This window comes from Myotis davidii, unplaced genomic scaffold, assembly GCF_000327345.1.
Source record: "Myotis davidii unplaced genomic scaffold, ASM32734v1 scaffold323, whole genome shotgun sequence".
In the NCBI taxonomy this organism is placed as follows: Eukaryota; Metazoa; Chordata; class Mammalia; order Chiroptera; family Vespertilionidae; genus Myotis; species Myotis davidii.
The window spans coordinates 2,891,456-2,906,117 of NW_006295491.1; the positions used below are offsets into that span (position 1 = coordinate 2,891,456).

At 40.5% G+C, this 14,662-nt stretch overlaps 1 protein-coding gene across 1 annotated transcript; it reads right to left on the minus strand.

Annotated features, from left to right (window-relative positions):
- Positions 1–677: 677 nt before the first annotated feature.
- Positions 678–4,887, minus strand: RPS3A (ribosomal protein S3A). Its single transcript, XM_006779371.2, is given in 6 exon segments — positions 678–842; positions 1,013–1,122; positions 1,592–1,800; positions 3,389–3,576; positions 3,952–4,055; positions 4,776–4,887. Coding segments are annotated over 6 exon segments (795 nt in total). The 5' UTR covers positions 4,838–4,887; the 3' UTR covers positions 678–720.
- Between the last annotated feature and the right edge of the window lie 9,775 nt (positions 4,888–14,662).

Below are 14,662 nucleotides of genomic sequence, written 5' to 3' on the forward strand. Positions count from 1 at the left end.
AATGCATCCTACATATCAGATGTTTACATTACGATTCATAACAGTAGCAAAATTATAGTTATGAAGTAGCAACGAAAATAATTTTATGGTTGGGTCACATGAGGAACTGTATTAAAGGGTCGAGGCATTAGGAAGGTTGAGAACCACTGCTAGTCGGTCTGTCACAGTGGTTCTCAAAGTGGTCCTGGGCATCAGCATCACATGAAAGTTTCATGACTCCAGGGGCAGGGCCCTGCAATATTTTAACTATCTTTCCAGATGGTTTAAAAACCATCAAAACTTAAACTATGTTCATAAACGGTTTTCGCCCTAACTGGTTTGGCTCAGTGGATAGAGCGTCGGCCTGTGGACTGAAAGGTCCCAGGTTTGATTCCGGTCAAGGGCATGTACCTTGGTTGCGGGCACATCCCCAGTAGGAGGTGCGCAGGAAGCAGCTGATTGATGTTTCTCTCTAATAGATATTTCTAACTCTCTATCCCTCTCTCTTCCTCTCTGTAAAAAAAATATTAAAAAATGTTCTTTTATTAGCCATCTCTAACACCTCCAGATAATCACTATCCTTTCTCAGCTAATTAGAGAAATAGATAAAATCCACACAACAGCACAGAAAAGTTCACATTACTATCAATTCAAAGCATAATTCACCAGATTATTTTTTTAAATGATCAGAAATAAAATATCACAAATAGGTTTTTTTAATTGTCATTAAATGTCTGAATTTTAAACAGATTCTTGGACTGGAGGCTCATATCCATCAGCTCGTTCAACTTTAGCACCTGTCTCATCCCCAGTAGCTTTTCCAGAACTGCTACCTTCACCATGAAGCTCCATGAGTTTTCCCACTAAAAGGAAGAAGAAAATTTGTTATAGCATACCATATCTTGAAACTGGTCCTTCAATACTGTGTAGGCATGATAGAAAAAAGCCATTATCTTGCCACCCCAAAAAAACAAACACCAAAAAATGCTATTTGGCCACATAAATTTTTTCAGGGATCCAGTGTTTTACTTACATTCAAACTTGGGCTTCTTCAGCATTTTGACTTTTCTAACAAAGACATCATGGAGCGGATAAATAGATTGGCAAGCCTTTTCTATGTCTTTTCCAATGCTGTCTGGAATCCTGCAAACCAGTAACAATAGATTAGAATCAATCTACATGGAGCCCCTCTCCCCTTAGTTAATCCACATTTGAGCCTTCTGAGTCCAAGCCTTATGCCTTTTTCATTACACCCTCTTAGCCAACTGCATGGGAACATCAGAAAAATGTTTAAGTTTTATCACTGGACATCATTTGGGACCGAAACATTTTGTCATCACTTATTCCCATACATTTCTGGTTGTGGAGGGAAGACAAGCATTTCTGTGCTCCAAGGCTTACTAATTGCCATAAAATAGCTTCATCCAAAAAAGGATAAAGAAACCAAATCACATTTACAGAGCACTTAGCATGCTTTCATTTCAAGGGATGTAGCTAGATTGTTTTACAGACAGAAACACCAGTTTGATTCCACCTCGTCATATACGCTTTCCTTCATCTTTGGGTTAATCAGAGATTCGGGGTTGTGTTGTGTGATGAAAAAGAAACTTACAATTTATTGACCACTTCTTTCAAGTCATTTGTCTGCACCTCTCGGGTCATGATTTCCATCATCTTCTTCCGGATTTGGCGAACCTGCTGATGCTGCGCATAAGAGGTCTTCTAAATCTGATTGTTGCGCTTTTTAGTAAAACCAACACAGAAGAGACGAAGCAAATAACCATCGGTAGTCTTGACATCGACATGAGCTTCAATCATGGTCTAGTGAAAAAAAGATATTGTTAGATATATAGGCTTTAATGTGATCAACTTTTATCCCTCAAATTCTTCTATAAAAAAGCTGGAAGGTCAAGTATTCACCACAATATAAAGTATAAACACACAAAATTTCCAGAATTAACTTCCTTGAAGTGAACTTACCAAATTTCTTACTATCCTTCATATCCAGTTAAATAAGTCCTCTCAACAGTCCTTCCTTCTCTTTCCCCTCTATCCGCACCATTACTGGCAACAGCACCCACCCCCACACTTTCTACAAATACATGACAGCCTTTAACATTCTTCCCCTCAACTCAGCTGTACAACTCTGCAACACAAGAGGAAAATAAGTTCTATGAGAGATTCTACAATATAGATATCTACACTTACTTGTAACATCTTTAAAGTGTTCCAAATAAGTAAAATGTTATTAACACTAAATGCATATATATACCTTTAAATGTCCTGTTCCAAACTAAAACCATGCTGAGGATTAAATATTCAATTTCTCTGCTAAAACACAATGTAAAAATCCATTAGTAATATTACTGCCTAAATTTAAAAAACAAAAACTGAATCCCCTCCTCTGCATTTTGTAAAGTTTACACCTTGGTTTTAAAAAATAGCCGAAACCGGTTTGGCTCAGTGGATAGGGCGTCAGCCTGCGGACTGAAAGGTCCCAGGTTAGATTCCGGTCAAGGGCATGTACCTGGGTTGCGGGCACATCCCCAGTGGGAGATGTGCAGGAGGCGGCTGATCGATGTCGATGTTTCTAACTCTATCTCTCTCCCTTCCTCTCTGTAAAAAATCAATAAAATATATTTTTTAAAAAATATTACCATGATAGCAAAAGGACCTTAAAACATTCCCAGAAATGCAGCCATATAACCTTAGAAAAATGTCAAAAATAAACATTAATAGTATAATCAGTATGTATCATGAGACCAAAACATTTTGTCATCATTCATTCCCTTACACAAAATATCCCCAAACTGGTAAGCCAGAGGCATCTGAATCAATGCAAATGTTTACTAAATGCTTTTGTGTGTCAAGCTCTGTACTAAAAATGTGGAATTCATCCTAACTCCATGGGAAGACACTCTTACCTATATTTTAGAGATAAAGAAACTAAGGCTTAGCAAGCTTTAAGTTACTTGGCAAAGAGAACACAACTGAGCCGAGATTTCAACTCCACACCAGTGGCGATGCTACTATTATGCTATAATGTACGGCCAGAGGTAATCAAGACTAGCACAAACCACCCTTTCACTTTAAAATCCACTAGGTTTTGAGGTCCAAAGACATTCCGAACACAGGCAAAACTAAAAACCTGAAATCTAGACGTTCCTCAATGAGCCACTAATTTGTGCAACAAAAAACCCCACACTAACCTAATGTATGCTCAACTCAATTTAAATAAATAGGAGGGTCATGGCTTGCTCACTGCTGTTGCTCAAATTCAAGTGCCAAATTCTTTCAAAATTGTGTAAGCAAGAAAATATCAAAGTTTTAAAGTGAAATTTAAACCTCAACTGTATGATATGCTCCTTGCTGTAATGACACCGTGACTCTGAGGAACTTTTGTTCTCACCTGCCACTTCTTGACCATCGAGCACATTTTGTCCCGGGTAAGGTCCATGCCATGGAAATTAGTCAGGCAGTTTTTGCCCTGAACATCCTCAGTAATTAGCTTGAATTTTCTAAATGCAACTTCATCGTTCTGCAGGTCAGCTAGGCTCACTTCAAAAACACGGCCCTTGAGACCATCAGATGCAATTTCTATAAAACAAGAATCAATTGTCTTATTAACGTTACAAACCACAGAAGCAGTCAAGCCAACAAAGGTTCATATGGTTATGCATATGGTTCATGCATAAAGTTGAGCTCAGAAAGTTAATGGTAAACTCTATAAAGACCTTAACGTTTGCTAACCAAAACCACAAGGACACCAATGACTTATTGACAGGGCCCATTAAAAGTTCAAAACTACCCATGCAAAATTCTAAAATTTGCTTCTACAAGTGGTATCCCAAAAACAAGCACAACAGGGGCCAAAGCCGCAAACAAGGGTTGGCATTTCTTTATAAAGCCTCCTCCCACCACAGGACCTACAGACCAATTTTACAAAGTCCAAACCAAGAATAAGATACTCACTGGTTCCTTGAGTTCTCGTAACCAGTGTTTTTCCAATATTTCTTATATTGAACATAGCTGGTGCTTTCACATCATACCAATCTTTCTTAGAAAATGGATCAACCCTGGATTTGGGGGGGAAAAAACACCAAGTTTCATCGCAAATCATACATAATTCTTGGCTTTTTTGCTTTCCTCATTCTAATGACTTTAAAAGGCTAACTAGCCTGTAAACACTGCAGTGCACGGTTCTATCCCTCCCACAGGGAGGTGAAGGGGGCATGTGTCAATCGAGCCCTTCGCAGTGTTGGTCTCTAAGCCACCAATGTACACACTTCCCACCCTATCGGTCCCGCCACCACGCAGGCAGCACTGCCCCCAAAGCACAGGCACGTCTCCCGGATTGATTGGTGCAGGAAGACACCTACTGGTAACCCAGGCTCTTTTAAAGAGCCCCTCTGGAGGGCCCAGGTTCCACCCGGCCCCATTAGAGGAGCGGTGGGGGTCCTGGGTGGACAAGAATGCCTTCCTCAACTCCGGCTCTTGGAGTGGCATCCATTACCTGTGGAACTTAGGCGGCCCGTGAGCCCACAATACGTAACACGGCAGCCCCGAGTCGCGGCGGCAACCGGGCTCAAAGGGGTGCGCACAGGCCCAGACGGCCAGGGTAAAAGCAGCAGGCCCGCCGGGACGCAGCACCCACATCTGCCAGGCCGCGGTTCGGAGTTTACCAACCAGGCACGGCCAGCTCAATCCGACCAGCATCCTCGCCATCCGGCCCACATTGCGACCTAGATCCCTCCCGCCGACTCTAGCAGAACCCCAAAAAGTGGAAAGCCACTTACACTTTCTTCTTGGCTCCCTTTTTGCCGCCTTTCGTAAGGCGCTTGTTCTTGCCCACCGCCATGGTGCTGCTCAGAGAGCCAAAAGGGCGGAAATGCTACTCGCGCGAGAACTTAGGCGTATGAAATGGGGCGGGGCGCGCCGTCGACGTGACCTTTGACCTCTGCGTTTCTCGGCCCCAGAAACATCGCGACAACAGAAAGGCACTCCCGCGACCGCAGCGGGAACAGCGCCCTCTAATGTGGTGAAACTGCTCGCTAGGTGGCTGCGCTCCACCGGCGGGGGCGCGGAAGGCCGGGCTGCGGGCTTCGGGTTACCGTGGTTTCCGTGGCTCTGGTGCCCGGAATTAAGTTTCCGTGGAAGGAGGCGCCCACTCAACCTCGTTCAAAACTGAACTCTCCATCTCACCTGTAAACCTGTTTCTTCCCCAGAGCATTGGATTTGGAATGGGCAGATCCAGGTCCAAATGCTCGTCAACAGTATTTAGCCTTGAGACCTGTCTGTGCTTCAGTTTCCTCGTATTTTAAATGGAGACAGTAGCCCTGGCCGGGGGTTTCAGTTTGTTGGAGCATCGTCCCGTATACCCAAAGATTGCGGGTTCGATTCCAGGTCAGTTAAAAAAAATAAGTAAAAAAAGAAAAAGGAATAATAAAATGGATATAGTAATATAATCTATGTCACAAGATTGTTAGTAGGATTAAATAAGTGTAACTTCGGAGGTACTTATTGGTAATGTTCTACTTGTTGATATGGGTGCTGGTGCGTGGGGTATGTTCGCTTTGTGAACATCCATCAAGCCATACACGTATTTGTATATTTTTCTATACGTTTCTCATACATTGATATATAGCTTTGTAGGGTGGTGGTGTTGTGTGTGTGTGTGTGTGTGTGTGTTTTGAGTGAATTTTGCTAAGTGGTTCCCAGAGGGACTATGGTTCCAGTGTGAAATCAAATTGTTCAATTTTTGCAACTAGTCAAAGAAATTTTTTTCAACTGTAGGGGTTTAACAGATTCTATCCCGGCTGGAGGTGGCCAATTAGCTTCAAGTGTACAGCCTCTGGAAAGCTGGTCCATGCAGGCTTAGATATATTGAGTTCCCTTCTCTAACTTCCCCTCCTGAAAAAAAAACAAAAAACCCTCTGACCAAGCCACAAACATCCCCACCCACAACACCCCACAAGCCTTGAAATCCTATAATCCCGGGGTCCTCAAACTTTTTAAACAGGGGGCCAGTTCACTGTTCCTCAGACCGTTGGAGGGCCGGACTATAGTTTAAAAAAAAACTATGAACAAATTCCTGTGCACACTGCACACATCTTATTTTGAAGTAAAAAAACAAAACGGGAACAAATACAATATTTGTATTTGCATGTGGCCCGCGGGCCGTAGTTTGAGGACCCCTGCAATCCCTCCCAGTAATTTTAGCCTCCATCCCCAACCTCCTACTACCCCCCATCTTCTAAATCTTCCGGAATCAATAATTCCATTAATCTCATTTGTTTATAGGATAGTGTCAAAATCCTTATTTCACAACAATATGATTTATTTAAAAGTATTAACACAGAAAAAAAATAAATACAACAATATGAATGATCTTAATCCTATTGAACTGTTCACTTCAATGGTCAAGATGGTAAATTTTATGTTAGGTGTGTTTTTTTGTTGTTTTCCTAACCACAATTAAAACAAAAAATATTAAAGTCCTTGGCCAAGCTTAACAAGCACACCTTTTTCAAGCTCTACTCACTATCCCTTTCATCCTCACCACATCTTAGCCTTTAATGGCGGTTCTCAACCTGTGGGTCGCGACCCCTTTGGGGGTTGAACGACCCTTTCACAGGGGTCGCCTAAGACCATCAGGAAACACATATATAATTACATATTGCTTTTGTGATTAATCACTATGCTTTAATTATGTTCAATTTGTACCAATGAAATTGGGGGTCACCACAACATGAGGAACCGAATTAAAGGGTCGCGGCATTAGGAAGGTTGAGAATCACTGCTTTACCAGGTACCCAAACACCAGGCATCGAGAACTATTTGAAAATTCCCTGAACAAAATAATTTTCTCTTGCCTTCATTTCTTTTCCCTCATCAGCAGGCAAATATCTGCACATTTTCAAGACAGCTCAGCTTCAGTTTGTTTAGTGAGAGATTGATCCCCCCAGACAGGCTCCCAGGAAACCTAGCACTGGGTAGCTTCTTAGTAACTAATGATTCAATTGGTGCCTTTCTCCCTGTGAGCACACAGTGCAGTCTTCTTCATATCTGTGTTCCATCTCTTAGCACATAATAGGCCCTCAGAATATTTGTTGGATGAACACATAAAAGGTAGATGACATAAGTGCTGGTCCCAGTTTTTGAACTTCATGAATCAATCCAGATTTGCAAAATAATTAGGGGAACCAATAGGACTGCAATTTTTTAATTTCACCACATTATAAAACAAAAAACAACTGCCATTTGCTATCCGCATCATTTCATTCTAAAATTATTTAGACCCCCCCCCAAAAAAATATAAATAAAACCTTATCCTCTGAAAGGTAGGCCCTTTTACTTTTTTCTGTGAAGGCCACAAAAGGTCAATCTTTTTAAATAAATCAGCTTTATGAAAAATTCTGTAGACATTATTTTTGTCTAATCGCAGACTGGTGAAAACTAGTGACCAGTAGAATTCAGTGAGTCCCTCTAAATATAATACTGAGTCTAATAAACTCTGTATTAATTCTATACGTATAGTAACCTTGACTAAGTTTATAAGTGGCAGTTCACCAGTTTTAAAGTTTCCCATTGGAAAATGTTATAGACTCCAAGGCTACATAACCCAGCATAAAAACCAAACTTGCCTTCTTGCTGGTCAGATTCCTCTTTCTGCCCAAGAGTGAAAAAGCCACAGGGGAGACATTAATGAAATCAGCTGCATTTGGTTTATTCTAGCAACACCAGCACCTAAGGCAGTGGTTCTCAACCTTGGCTGCACATTAGAATCACCTAGGAATCTCTTTAAAATCCTGATTTCTGAGCGTCATCCTCCGGAAATTCTGTTTCTTTGTTACTAATGTTGTGGCTCCGCCCCATAACAAAGAAACAGAATTTCCGGAAGATGAGACCCAGAAATCAGGATTTTAAAAAGATTCCCAGGTGATTCTAATGTGCAGCCAAGGTTGAGAACCACTGACCTAAGGGATTTGTCAGATGTATATATTTGAATCCTCAACTTTGTTTTATAATAAAAGCTTTAAAATTTTTTTCCCTGCACTGTTACATTAAATGGAGCAATCATTAGTTTAAATTATATTGAAAAAAGACAGCATGGGCGGGTAAAATTAGTTTCTTGGTTCTCAACCATCTAAGAATTTCAAAATTAAATAGAATACAATGTAATAGAAAAATGTCAGAATCTATCAAACCTAGTAAGGTTTCAACATTTCTTTGTTTAAAAAAAAATATATTTTTTTATTTCAGCGAGGAAGGGAGAAGGAGAGAGAGAGAACCATGGATAAGCTGCCTCCTGCATACTCCTCACTGGGGTCTGATCCCAAAACCAGGGCTCCTGCTTCATAGGTCAGTGCTCAACCATTGAGCCACACTGGCCGGGCAATATTTCATTAATTTTCTTTTCATCTGTGACTAATCTATTAAATCCATCCAATGTTGTTGAAATTTTTATTAGTTTTTTTTTATTTCTAAAAGTTCCACTTAGTTCATTTTTATCGCTGTAGTTTATTATTCTTTGCAGGTACCTTCAATATAGATTTAAACCCAGTTAGCATAATTGTTTTACAGTCACTGTATGAGAGTTCCAGTATCTGAAGTCTGCCAGACTGTTTCTAATGTCTATTTTTGTGCTGGTTCTTCCTCATGAAAGTCTAGATTCCTTGAGTTCCTAGTTATATTTGTGTACTGGTCATTGCTTTTGAGGCCTAGGATGAAGCTATCCTCTTCCAGAAAGAATATTGCATATCCTGCCAAACAGAGTCCTGCGGGCACTTAGCTTTTGGTGTGTTTTTTTGTTTTGTTTTATGAGAAGGAGGTTTGTCTTTATTTTTTAATTTAGTTTTTGGCTTTAGGCTTCCTGGGCAACCCAGGAGGTTCCAAAAAGCTGTCACTGGGGATAGGTGAACACATGGAGATGTGGGGAGAGTGGTGGTCTCAGAAGGCTTAGAACAGCGGTTCTCAACCTGTGGGTCGCAACCCCTTTGGCAGTCGAACGCCCCTTTCACAGGGGTCGCCTAAATACATCCTGCAGATCAGATATTTACATGACGATTCATAACAGTAGCAACATGACAGTTATGAAGTAGCAACGAAAATAATTTTATGGTTGGGGGTCACCACAACATGAGGAGCTGTATTAAAGGGCCGCGGCATTAGGAAGGTTGAGAACCACTGGCTTAGAAGCTCCATACCCCTTCTCTATATCTTGACGTATGCATCTCTTCCATGAATTATATTTTTAATTATATATTTTTGTAATATTATATTTTTTTACAATAAGCCAGAAATCTGGTGGGTAAAATGTTTCTCTGAGTTCTGTGAATGCCAGGTGATAACCGGGACTTGAGATTGGCATCTGAAGGGAAGCAGCAGTTGGTAGAACTGAACCCTTAACCTGTGGGATCTGACACTATCTATTGGTAGAGTGTGTCAGAATTGCTTGTTGATTTGGGAGCACCTCCCACACGTGACGTTGGAAGGGCTTCCAGAATTAATTATCATTTTCTCCCATAAATACTTCCTGATCTCATGTCCTGTCCTTCTCAGCCGCAGCCCATAGTTTTCTCACAAAACGCTGTACTTGCTGGCAGCCTTATCCTTCAATCCAACCCTGCCCTGGACACTCTAAGCCTAGTTTAATATGCAACCCACCTTCCATGGACCTATTGCCCCAGTTTTTTTTTTTTTTCACTCCTCTTTGTATCTCAGACCTTGTGCAGTCCCCTCCCACACTGATTCTGGGCTGTTCATGACTTGCTTTGGTCAAGGGACATTAGCAAGTATGATTCAAGCAATGGCTTTTAAAAAGGCTGCCAAATACAAGCTTGCTCTCTTTCTGCTCTTTAGAACACTTGAGTTCACTCACTAATTTAAGAAACCCGAGGTAGCCTGCTGGAGAATGTATTTGAAAATTAGAAAATGCAGTCTTTCGCCCTCGCCGGTTTGGCTCAGTGGATGGAGTATTGGCCTGCAGACTGAAGGGTCCTGGCTTTGATTCTGACCAAGGACATATGCTCGGGTTGCGGGCACGATCCCCAGTAGGTGGCGTGCAGGAGGCAGCCAATCAATGATTCTCTCTCTCAGCATTGATGTTCCTATCTCCCTTTCACTTCCTCTCTGAAATCAATATATATATATAAAATGCAGTTTTTGAAAGGACTTCAAAAAGTTTAAAGGCAGCAAGGTGTAGTAGAAAGAACATGGATTTCATAGTCAGTCTTGGTTTCAAATCACTGCTCTGTCACCTGCTTTGTGATTTTATATTGTCTTTTTTTTTCCTCACCAGAAGGTGAGAATACTGTTGAATGACAAAAATTCAACCAAATAAATTTTAGAGATCTAATTGGCTCTATTGAAAGATTCATGAATCAGGCAGCATCCCATCTAGCAAATAGAAAGGAGTTCTGTAGAGCTATAGAAAATGAAAAGTTTTTAAAGGTGCAAAAGGGGCGGGAAAAGGGGAAATTATTAGCAAAGAGTGCATTGTTTCAAGGAAGGCTGTCCTCCTAAGAGGAACCAAAGGTATCTGTTGGGTAGATTATCTCAGTAGGGCTGACCAGGTCATTCCATGTTGAGAGTTAGAGTCTTGCCCACCAGGTGTGGGTCAGTGGTTGAGCATGGACCTATGAACCAGGAGGTCATGGTTTGATTCCCAGTCAGGGCACATGTCTGAGTTGTGGGCTCAGTTCCAGTGTGGCGTGTGCAGGAGGCAGCCGGTCAATGATTCTCTATCATTGTTTGAAGTTTCTAGCTCTCTCTACCTCTCCCTTCTCTGAAATATATATATGTATATTTTTAAATGTTAGATTCCTGGGAAACTGAAACTGCAATTAGGTTAAGTATTAAATATTGGTTTACTGATGTAGGGTCTACCTAGCATAACTTACTCCATTTTGGGCCTATTGTCTCCTTTTTAAACAATACCTACCTCCTGTGGCTATTTGAAGGCTTAAATTACACAATATACTTACTAGTAGATGCCTGGAACACAGGGCTTAGCGTATAGTAGGTACTCGGTAACTATTTGCTCTCCTTTTCTCTCTCTCTCCAAAATAAATACCAGCTCACACTCATGTCAACACCTCTCTATCCTTAACCTTGTTAAATGTCAAGTGTTGCTCTTATTGGAATAATTTCTCCTGCCTACCCCTTCCTGGGTGGTTTGTTGGGGATAGCAGATGGGAAGAAGAACTTGTTCCAGGAGACAGAGCAAGAGAATTGAGAAGAAAAACCGAGATTAAATCTATGCACAGTGATATTGGTGTCATTATAAATGTACAATGGTACAATCAAATTAGATTCCTTGTTACCATTACTATCACTAAGAACGGCACACAAACAGGAGACACCCATTTTTTTTCCAATACCCACACAGCCATTATTGTTGTTGTTTAGAGGTGGGAATTGAAGAAACCACCTTCCTCACACTGTAGGAATCCAAGTGGTAGAACTTTTCTTTTGTTCAACAATTCACAAAGTGAAAACGGAGGGCTAGAATCTAGTATTGTCACTGTTTGGTATCATGTAAATTTGGCTTATTCTAACCTTATCATAGAGTAGTTTAAGAAGTTTTTAATCTTTCTGAATTTGTCTCTCCTTACTCTATTAGTTGGAGGTTCAGTTCAAGGTTGCCATGTTGCACGTCCTCAGGGAGGCCACTCACATCGATTGCACAGGGAGTGAAACTTTCTTCAGAAACTGTAACAAAGACCTAAATAATGGTGGCATAAACAAGATAGGAATTCTTTCTTACTTACGTGACTAAGTGTATACAGTCCAGAGCTGATGTATAGACTCCACAGTATTGAAAACTTAGATTTTAATGATTTCAGTCTTATTGCTGTTATTACTGTCCATAATGCGTTGCTCTTATCCATGTGGCCCAAGATGAAAAGTCAACATTTAATCCAGCAGAGAGAAGGAAAGCAAAGAGGAGGGCATGTTGCTTGCCTTGAGCAGTACCAGCCACAAGTTCCACATCTCCATAGCTCCACACCTCCATTCTACCCATATCACCTCACTGTCCCTCGCTGTGAGAGAGACTGGGAAATATAAACCTTAGTTATATAGCAATGTGCCCACCAAAAATTCTATTACTCAGCAGGGCTGGGCCCCGGGTCTGTACAGTATGGTTTGCTATAAAACTCAAAATCTTCCAAAAAAAAATATATATTACTTTCCAAGAATGAATATTTAGAAACAACTACTCTCTCTGCCTTAATTGTAAGATTTTTGTGAATTTAGTAAGTACATCACATAAAGTAGATGCTCAAAAAAGTTCTTCCTTTCTCTTTTTCCATAACCCTACTCTCACCCTTTTACCCAAAAAGGAAACTTATTTCCAACAGCCACTTATTAGCACTATATTGACAAAATATAAATAAGAATTGTGGAGATTTCTTTCTTTTTTATTTTTTTATTGTTTATTAACTGGCTAATCACAAAGTTCATCTCTTCTAATAGTGTGGGACACTATAATAAATGCATGGGAGGTGCTGCAGAAGTAAAAAGCTTGGTAAAGGGAAGCACCAGAAAGAACCTTGTGTGTACTGATTTTGACCAGAAGCTTGGTTAATAAGAACTGAATAAGATAATGGAAATGGTTGTAAGCAAATTTATGTGAGCAGTTCAGGGGACCCCACCATAGTCAAGGTCCAAATGACTATGAGAGTCACTTTGACCTGTTGCTTAAGGGATAAATTGGTGGCCTGGGGAAGAAAGGATCTTGAGGGAATATAGTCTGGGCTTGGGTGGAAATATTTTTTATTGACAGGAGAGAAAAGTTGACCTTCAAGGGTCAGGTATAGAAAAAAGTGCCTTTGACAAAATGGGGAGTAAACAAAGGATAATTTTAACGAAAGTGCATTCATTTACTCATTTATGTACTTATTCATTAATTAGTAGTAGACACTATAAAATGGGTGGAAGAAACATAGGCTTTGGCGCTCGCTGCACAAAATTCATGAAGCATTCCATATTTCTTAGAAAATAAAGCATAGGCTGTGCCTTCAAGAATCTATGCTAAGGAGATTGAGTAATGCAGACCCGTATACTTACTTACACATTGCCTAATCGATTTATGGATTCTACTCTGTGACACCTTCAAATGGTATGGTAGAATAGCAATGTATGTATTACCATAAAATCCATGCATAGTCAAGTCAGATTACAAAGCCCTTGAAAACATTATGCATATTGTTCAAACTTTTGGTCAGAATCAGTATCCACATACACACTTCGATCCTCTTCTCCCAAAATCAGTATTGCAAATAGCATAGTCTCCTCTTAAATAGCATGGAGGTCCTTTTAAATAGGATCTCTGCAGTGGTATTCATTGCAATAGATCTTTACTTGTAAATAAAATATTTATTTGTTCAATGGTATTATCTAACTATTTGAGACTTTCTCAAAAACTTAGATACTATGTAATTTCTCATTAACTGACATGGCTTCAGGCCCAGCTTCCTTACGAGCTAGTCTTGTAATCACTGGCAAGTCACTTAATCCCTCTGATCTATAGGTTCCTAAAAAATGGAGATAGTAATGCTAGCTTGCCCTGTCCACTTCACAGGATTGTTGCCATGATCTCAATAGAAAAAAAAAAAAAACTTACATAGAACAGTGATTTTTTTCTTTTTTTTTTTTTTTAAATATATTTTATTGATTTTTACAGAGAGGAAAGGAGAGAGATAGAGAGTTAGAAACATCGATGAGAGAGAAACATCGACCAGCTGCCTCCTGCACACTCCCCACTGGGGATGTGCCCGCAACCCAGGCACATGCCCTTGACCGGAATCGAACCCGGGACCCCTCAGTCCACAGGCCAACGCTCTATCCACTGAGCCAAACCGGTTTCGGCTGATTTTTTTCTTAATTGCTATGGTTTCAGGCCTTGAACATACACTAGCATCCAGGGTAATACTAAATTGTCACCAAACTTTTCGGAGCACCTTGAAAGATGAGCTCAGATTGAATTTCTCTGTTTCTCTGCTGAAATACCAAACAACCTTATGTTTACAATTCCTGTTTCTGTTTCTGCATATTTCCTTCCTAATAATTGTTGAAATGAGAAGTGGTTTAAGTGTTTAAGCCACTGGAACTACTGAGGAAAAAGGTAATATATTATGGCAATAGGAAACAAAATTAATGTTATGGAAGCCCTAACCTAGGAGTAGAATTACTTACATTATCTCAGTCTCTTTTAGTCCTCACAACAATGCTGTAGGGTAGGATTATTTAATGAAGAAACAAGACTCAGTGGGTTAGTGATTTGCCCCAAATGCCACAGCTGTTACGTGTAGAGCAGGAATTCAACCCTAAGTTTCATTACAGAGATTAACTTTTTTTTTCTACCTAAGTCACAAATGATGTTGATTAGTGATATTCTGGAGGGGCAGGAGGAGGGAGGGGAGGGAGAGGAAATAAGTGGTTACTGTTTAATGGCAGGATTTCCTTTCAGGGTGATGAAACTGTTCAGGAACTAGGTACTAGTCATAGTGCCACAATATTGTGAATATACTAAACTAGAGGCCCAATGCACAAAAATTCATGCAAGAGTAGGTCTTCCTTTCCCCGGCTTCCAGCACCGACTTCCCTTCAGCCCCGCTTTTGTCAGAAAGGATGTCCAGAATGACGTCTGGAAGACGTCTGGTCTAATTAGCACATTACC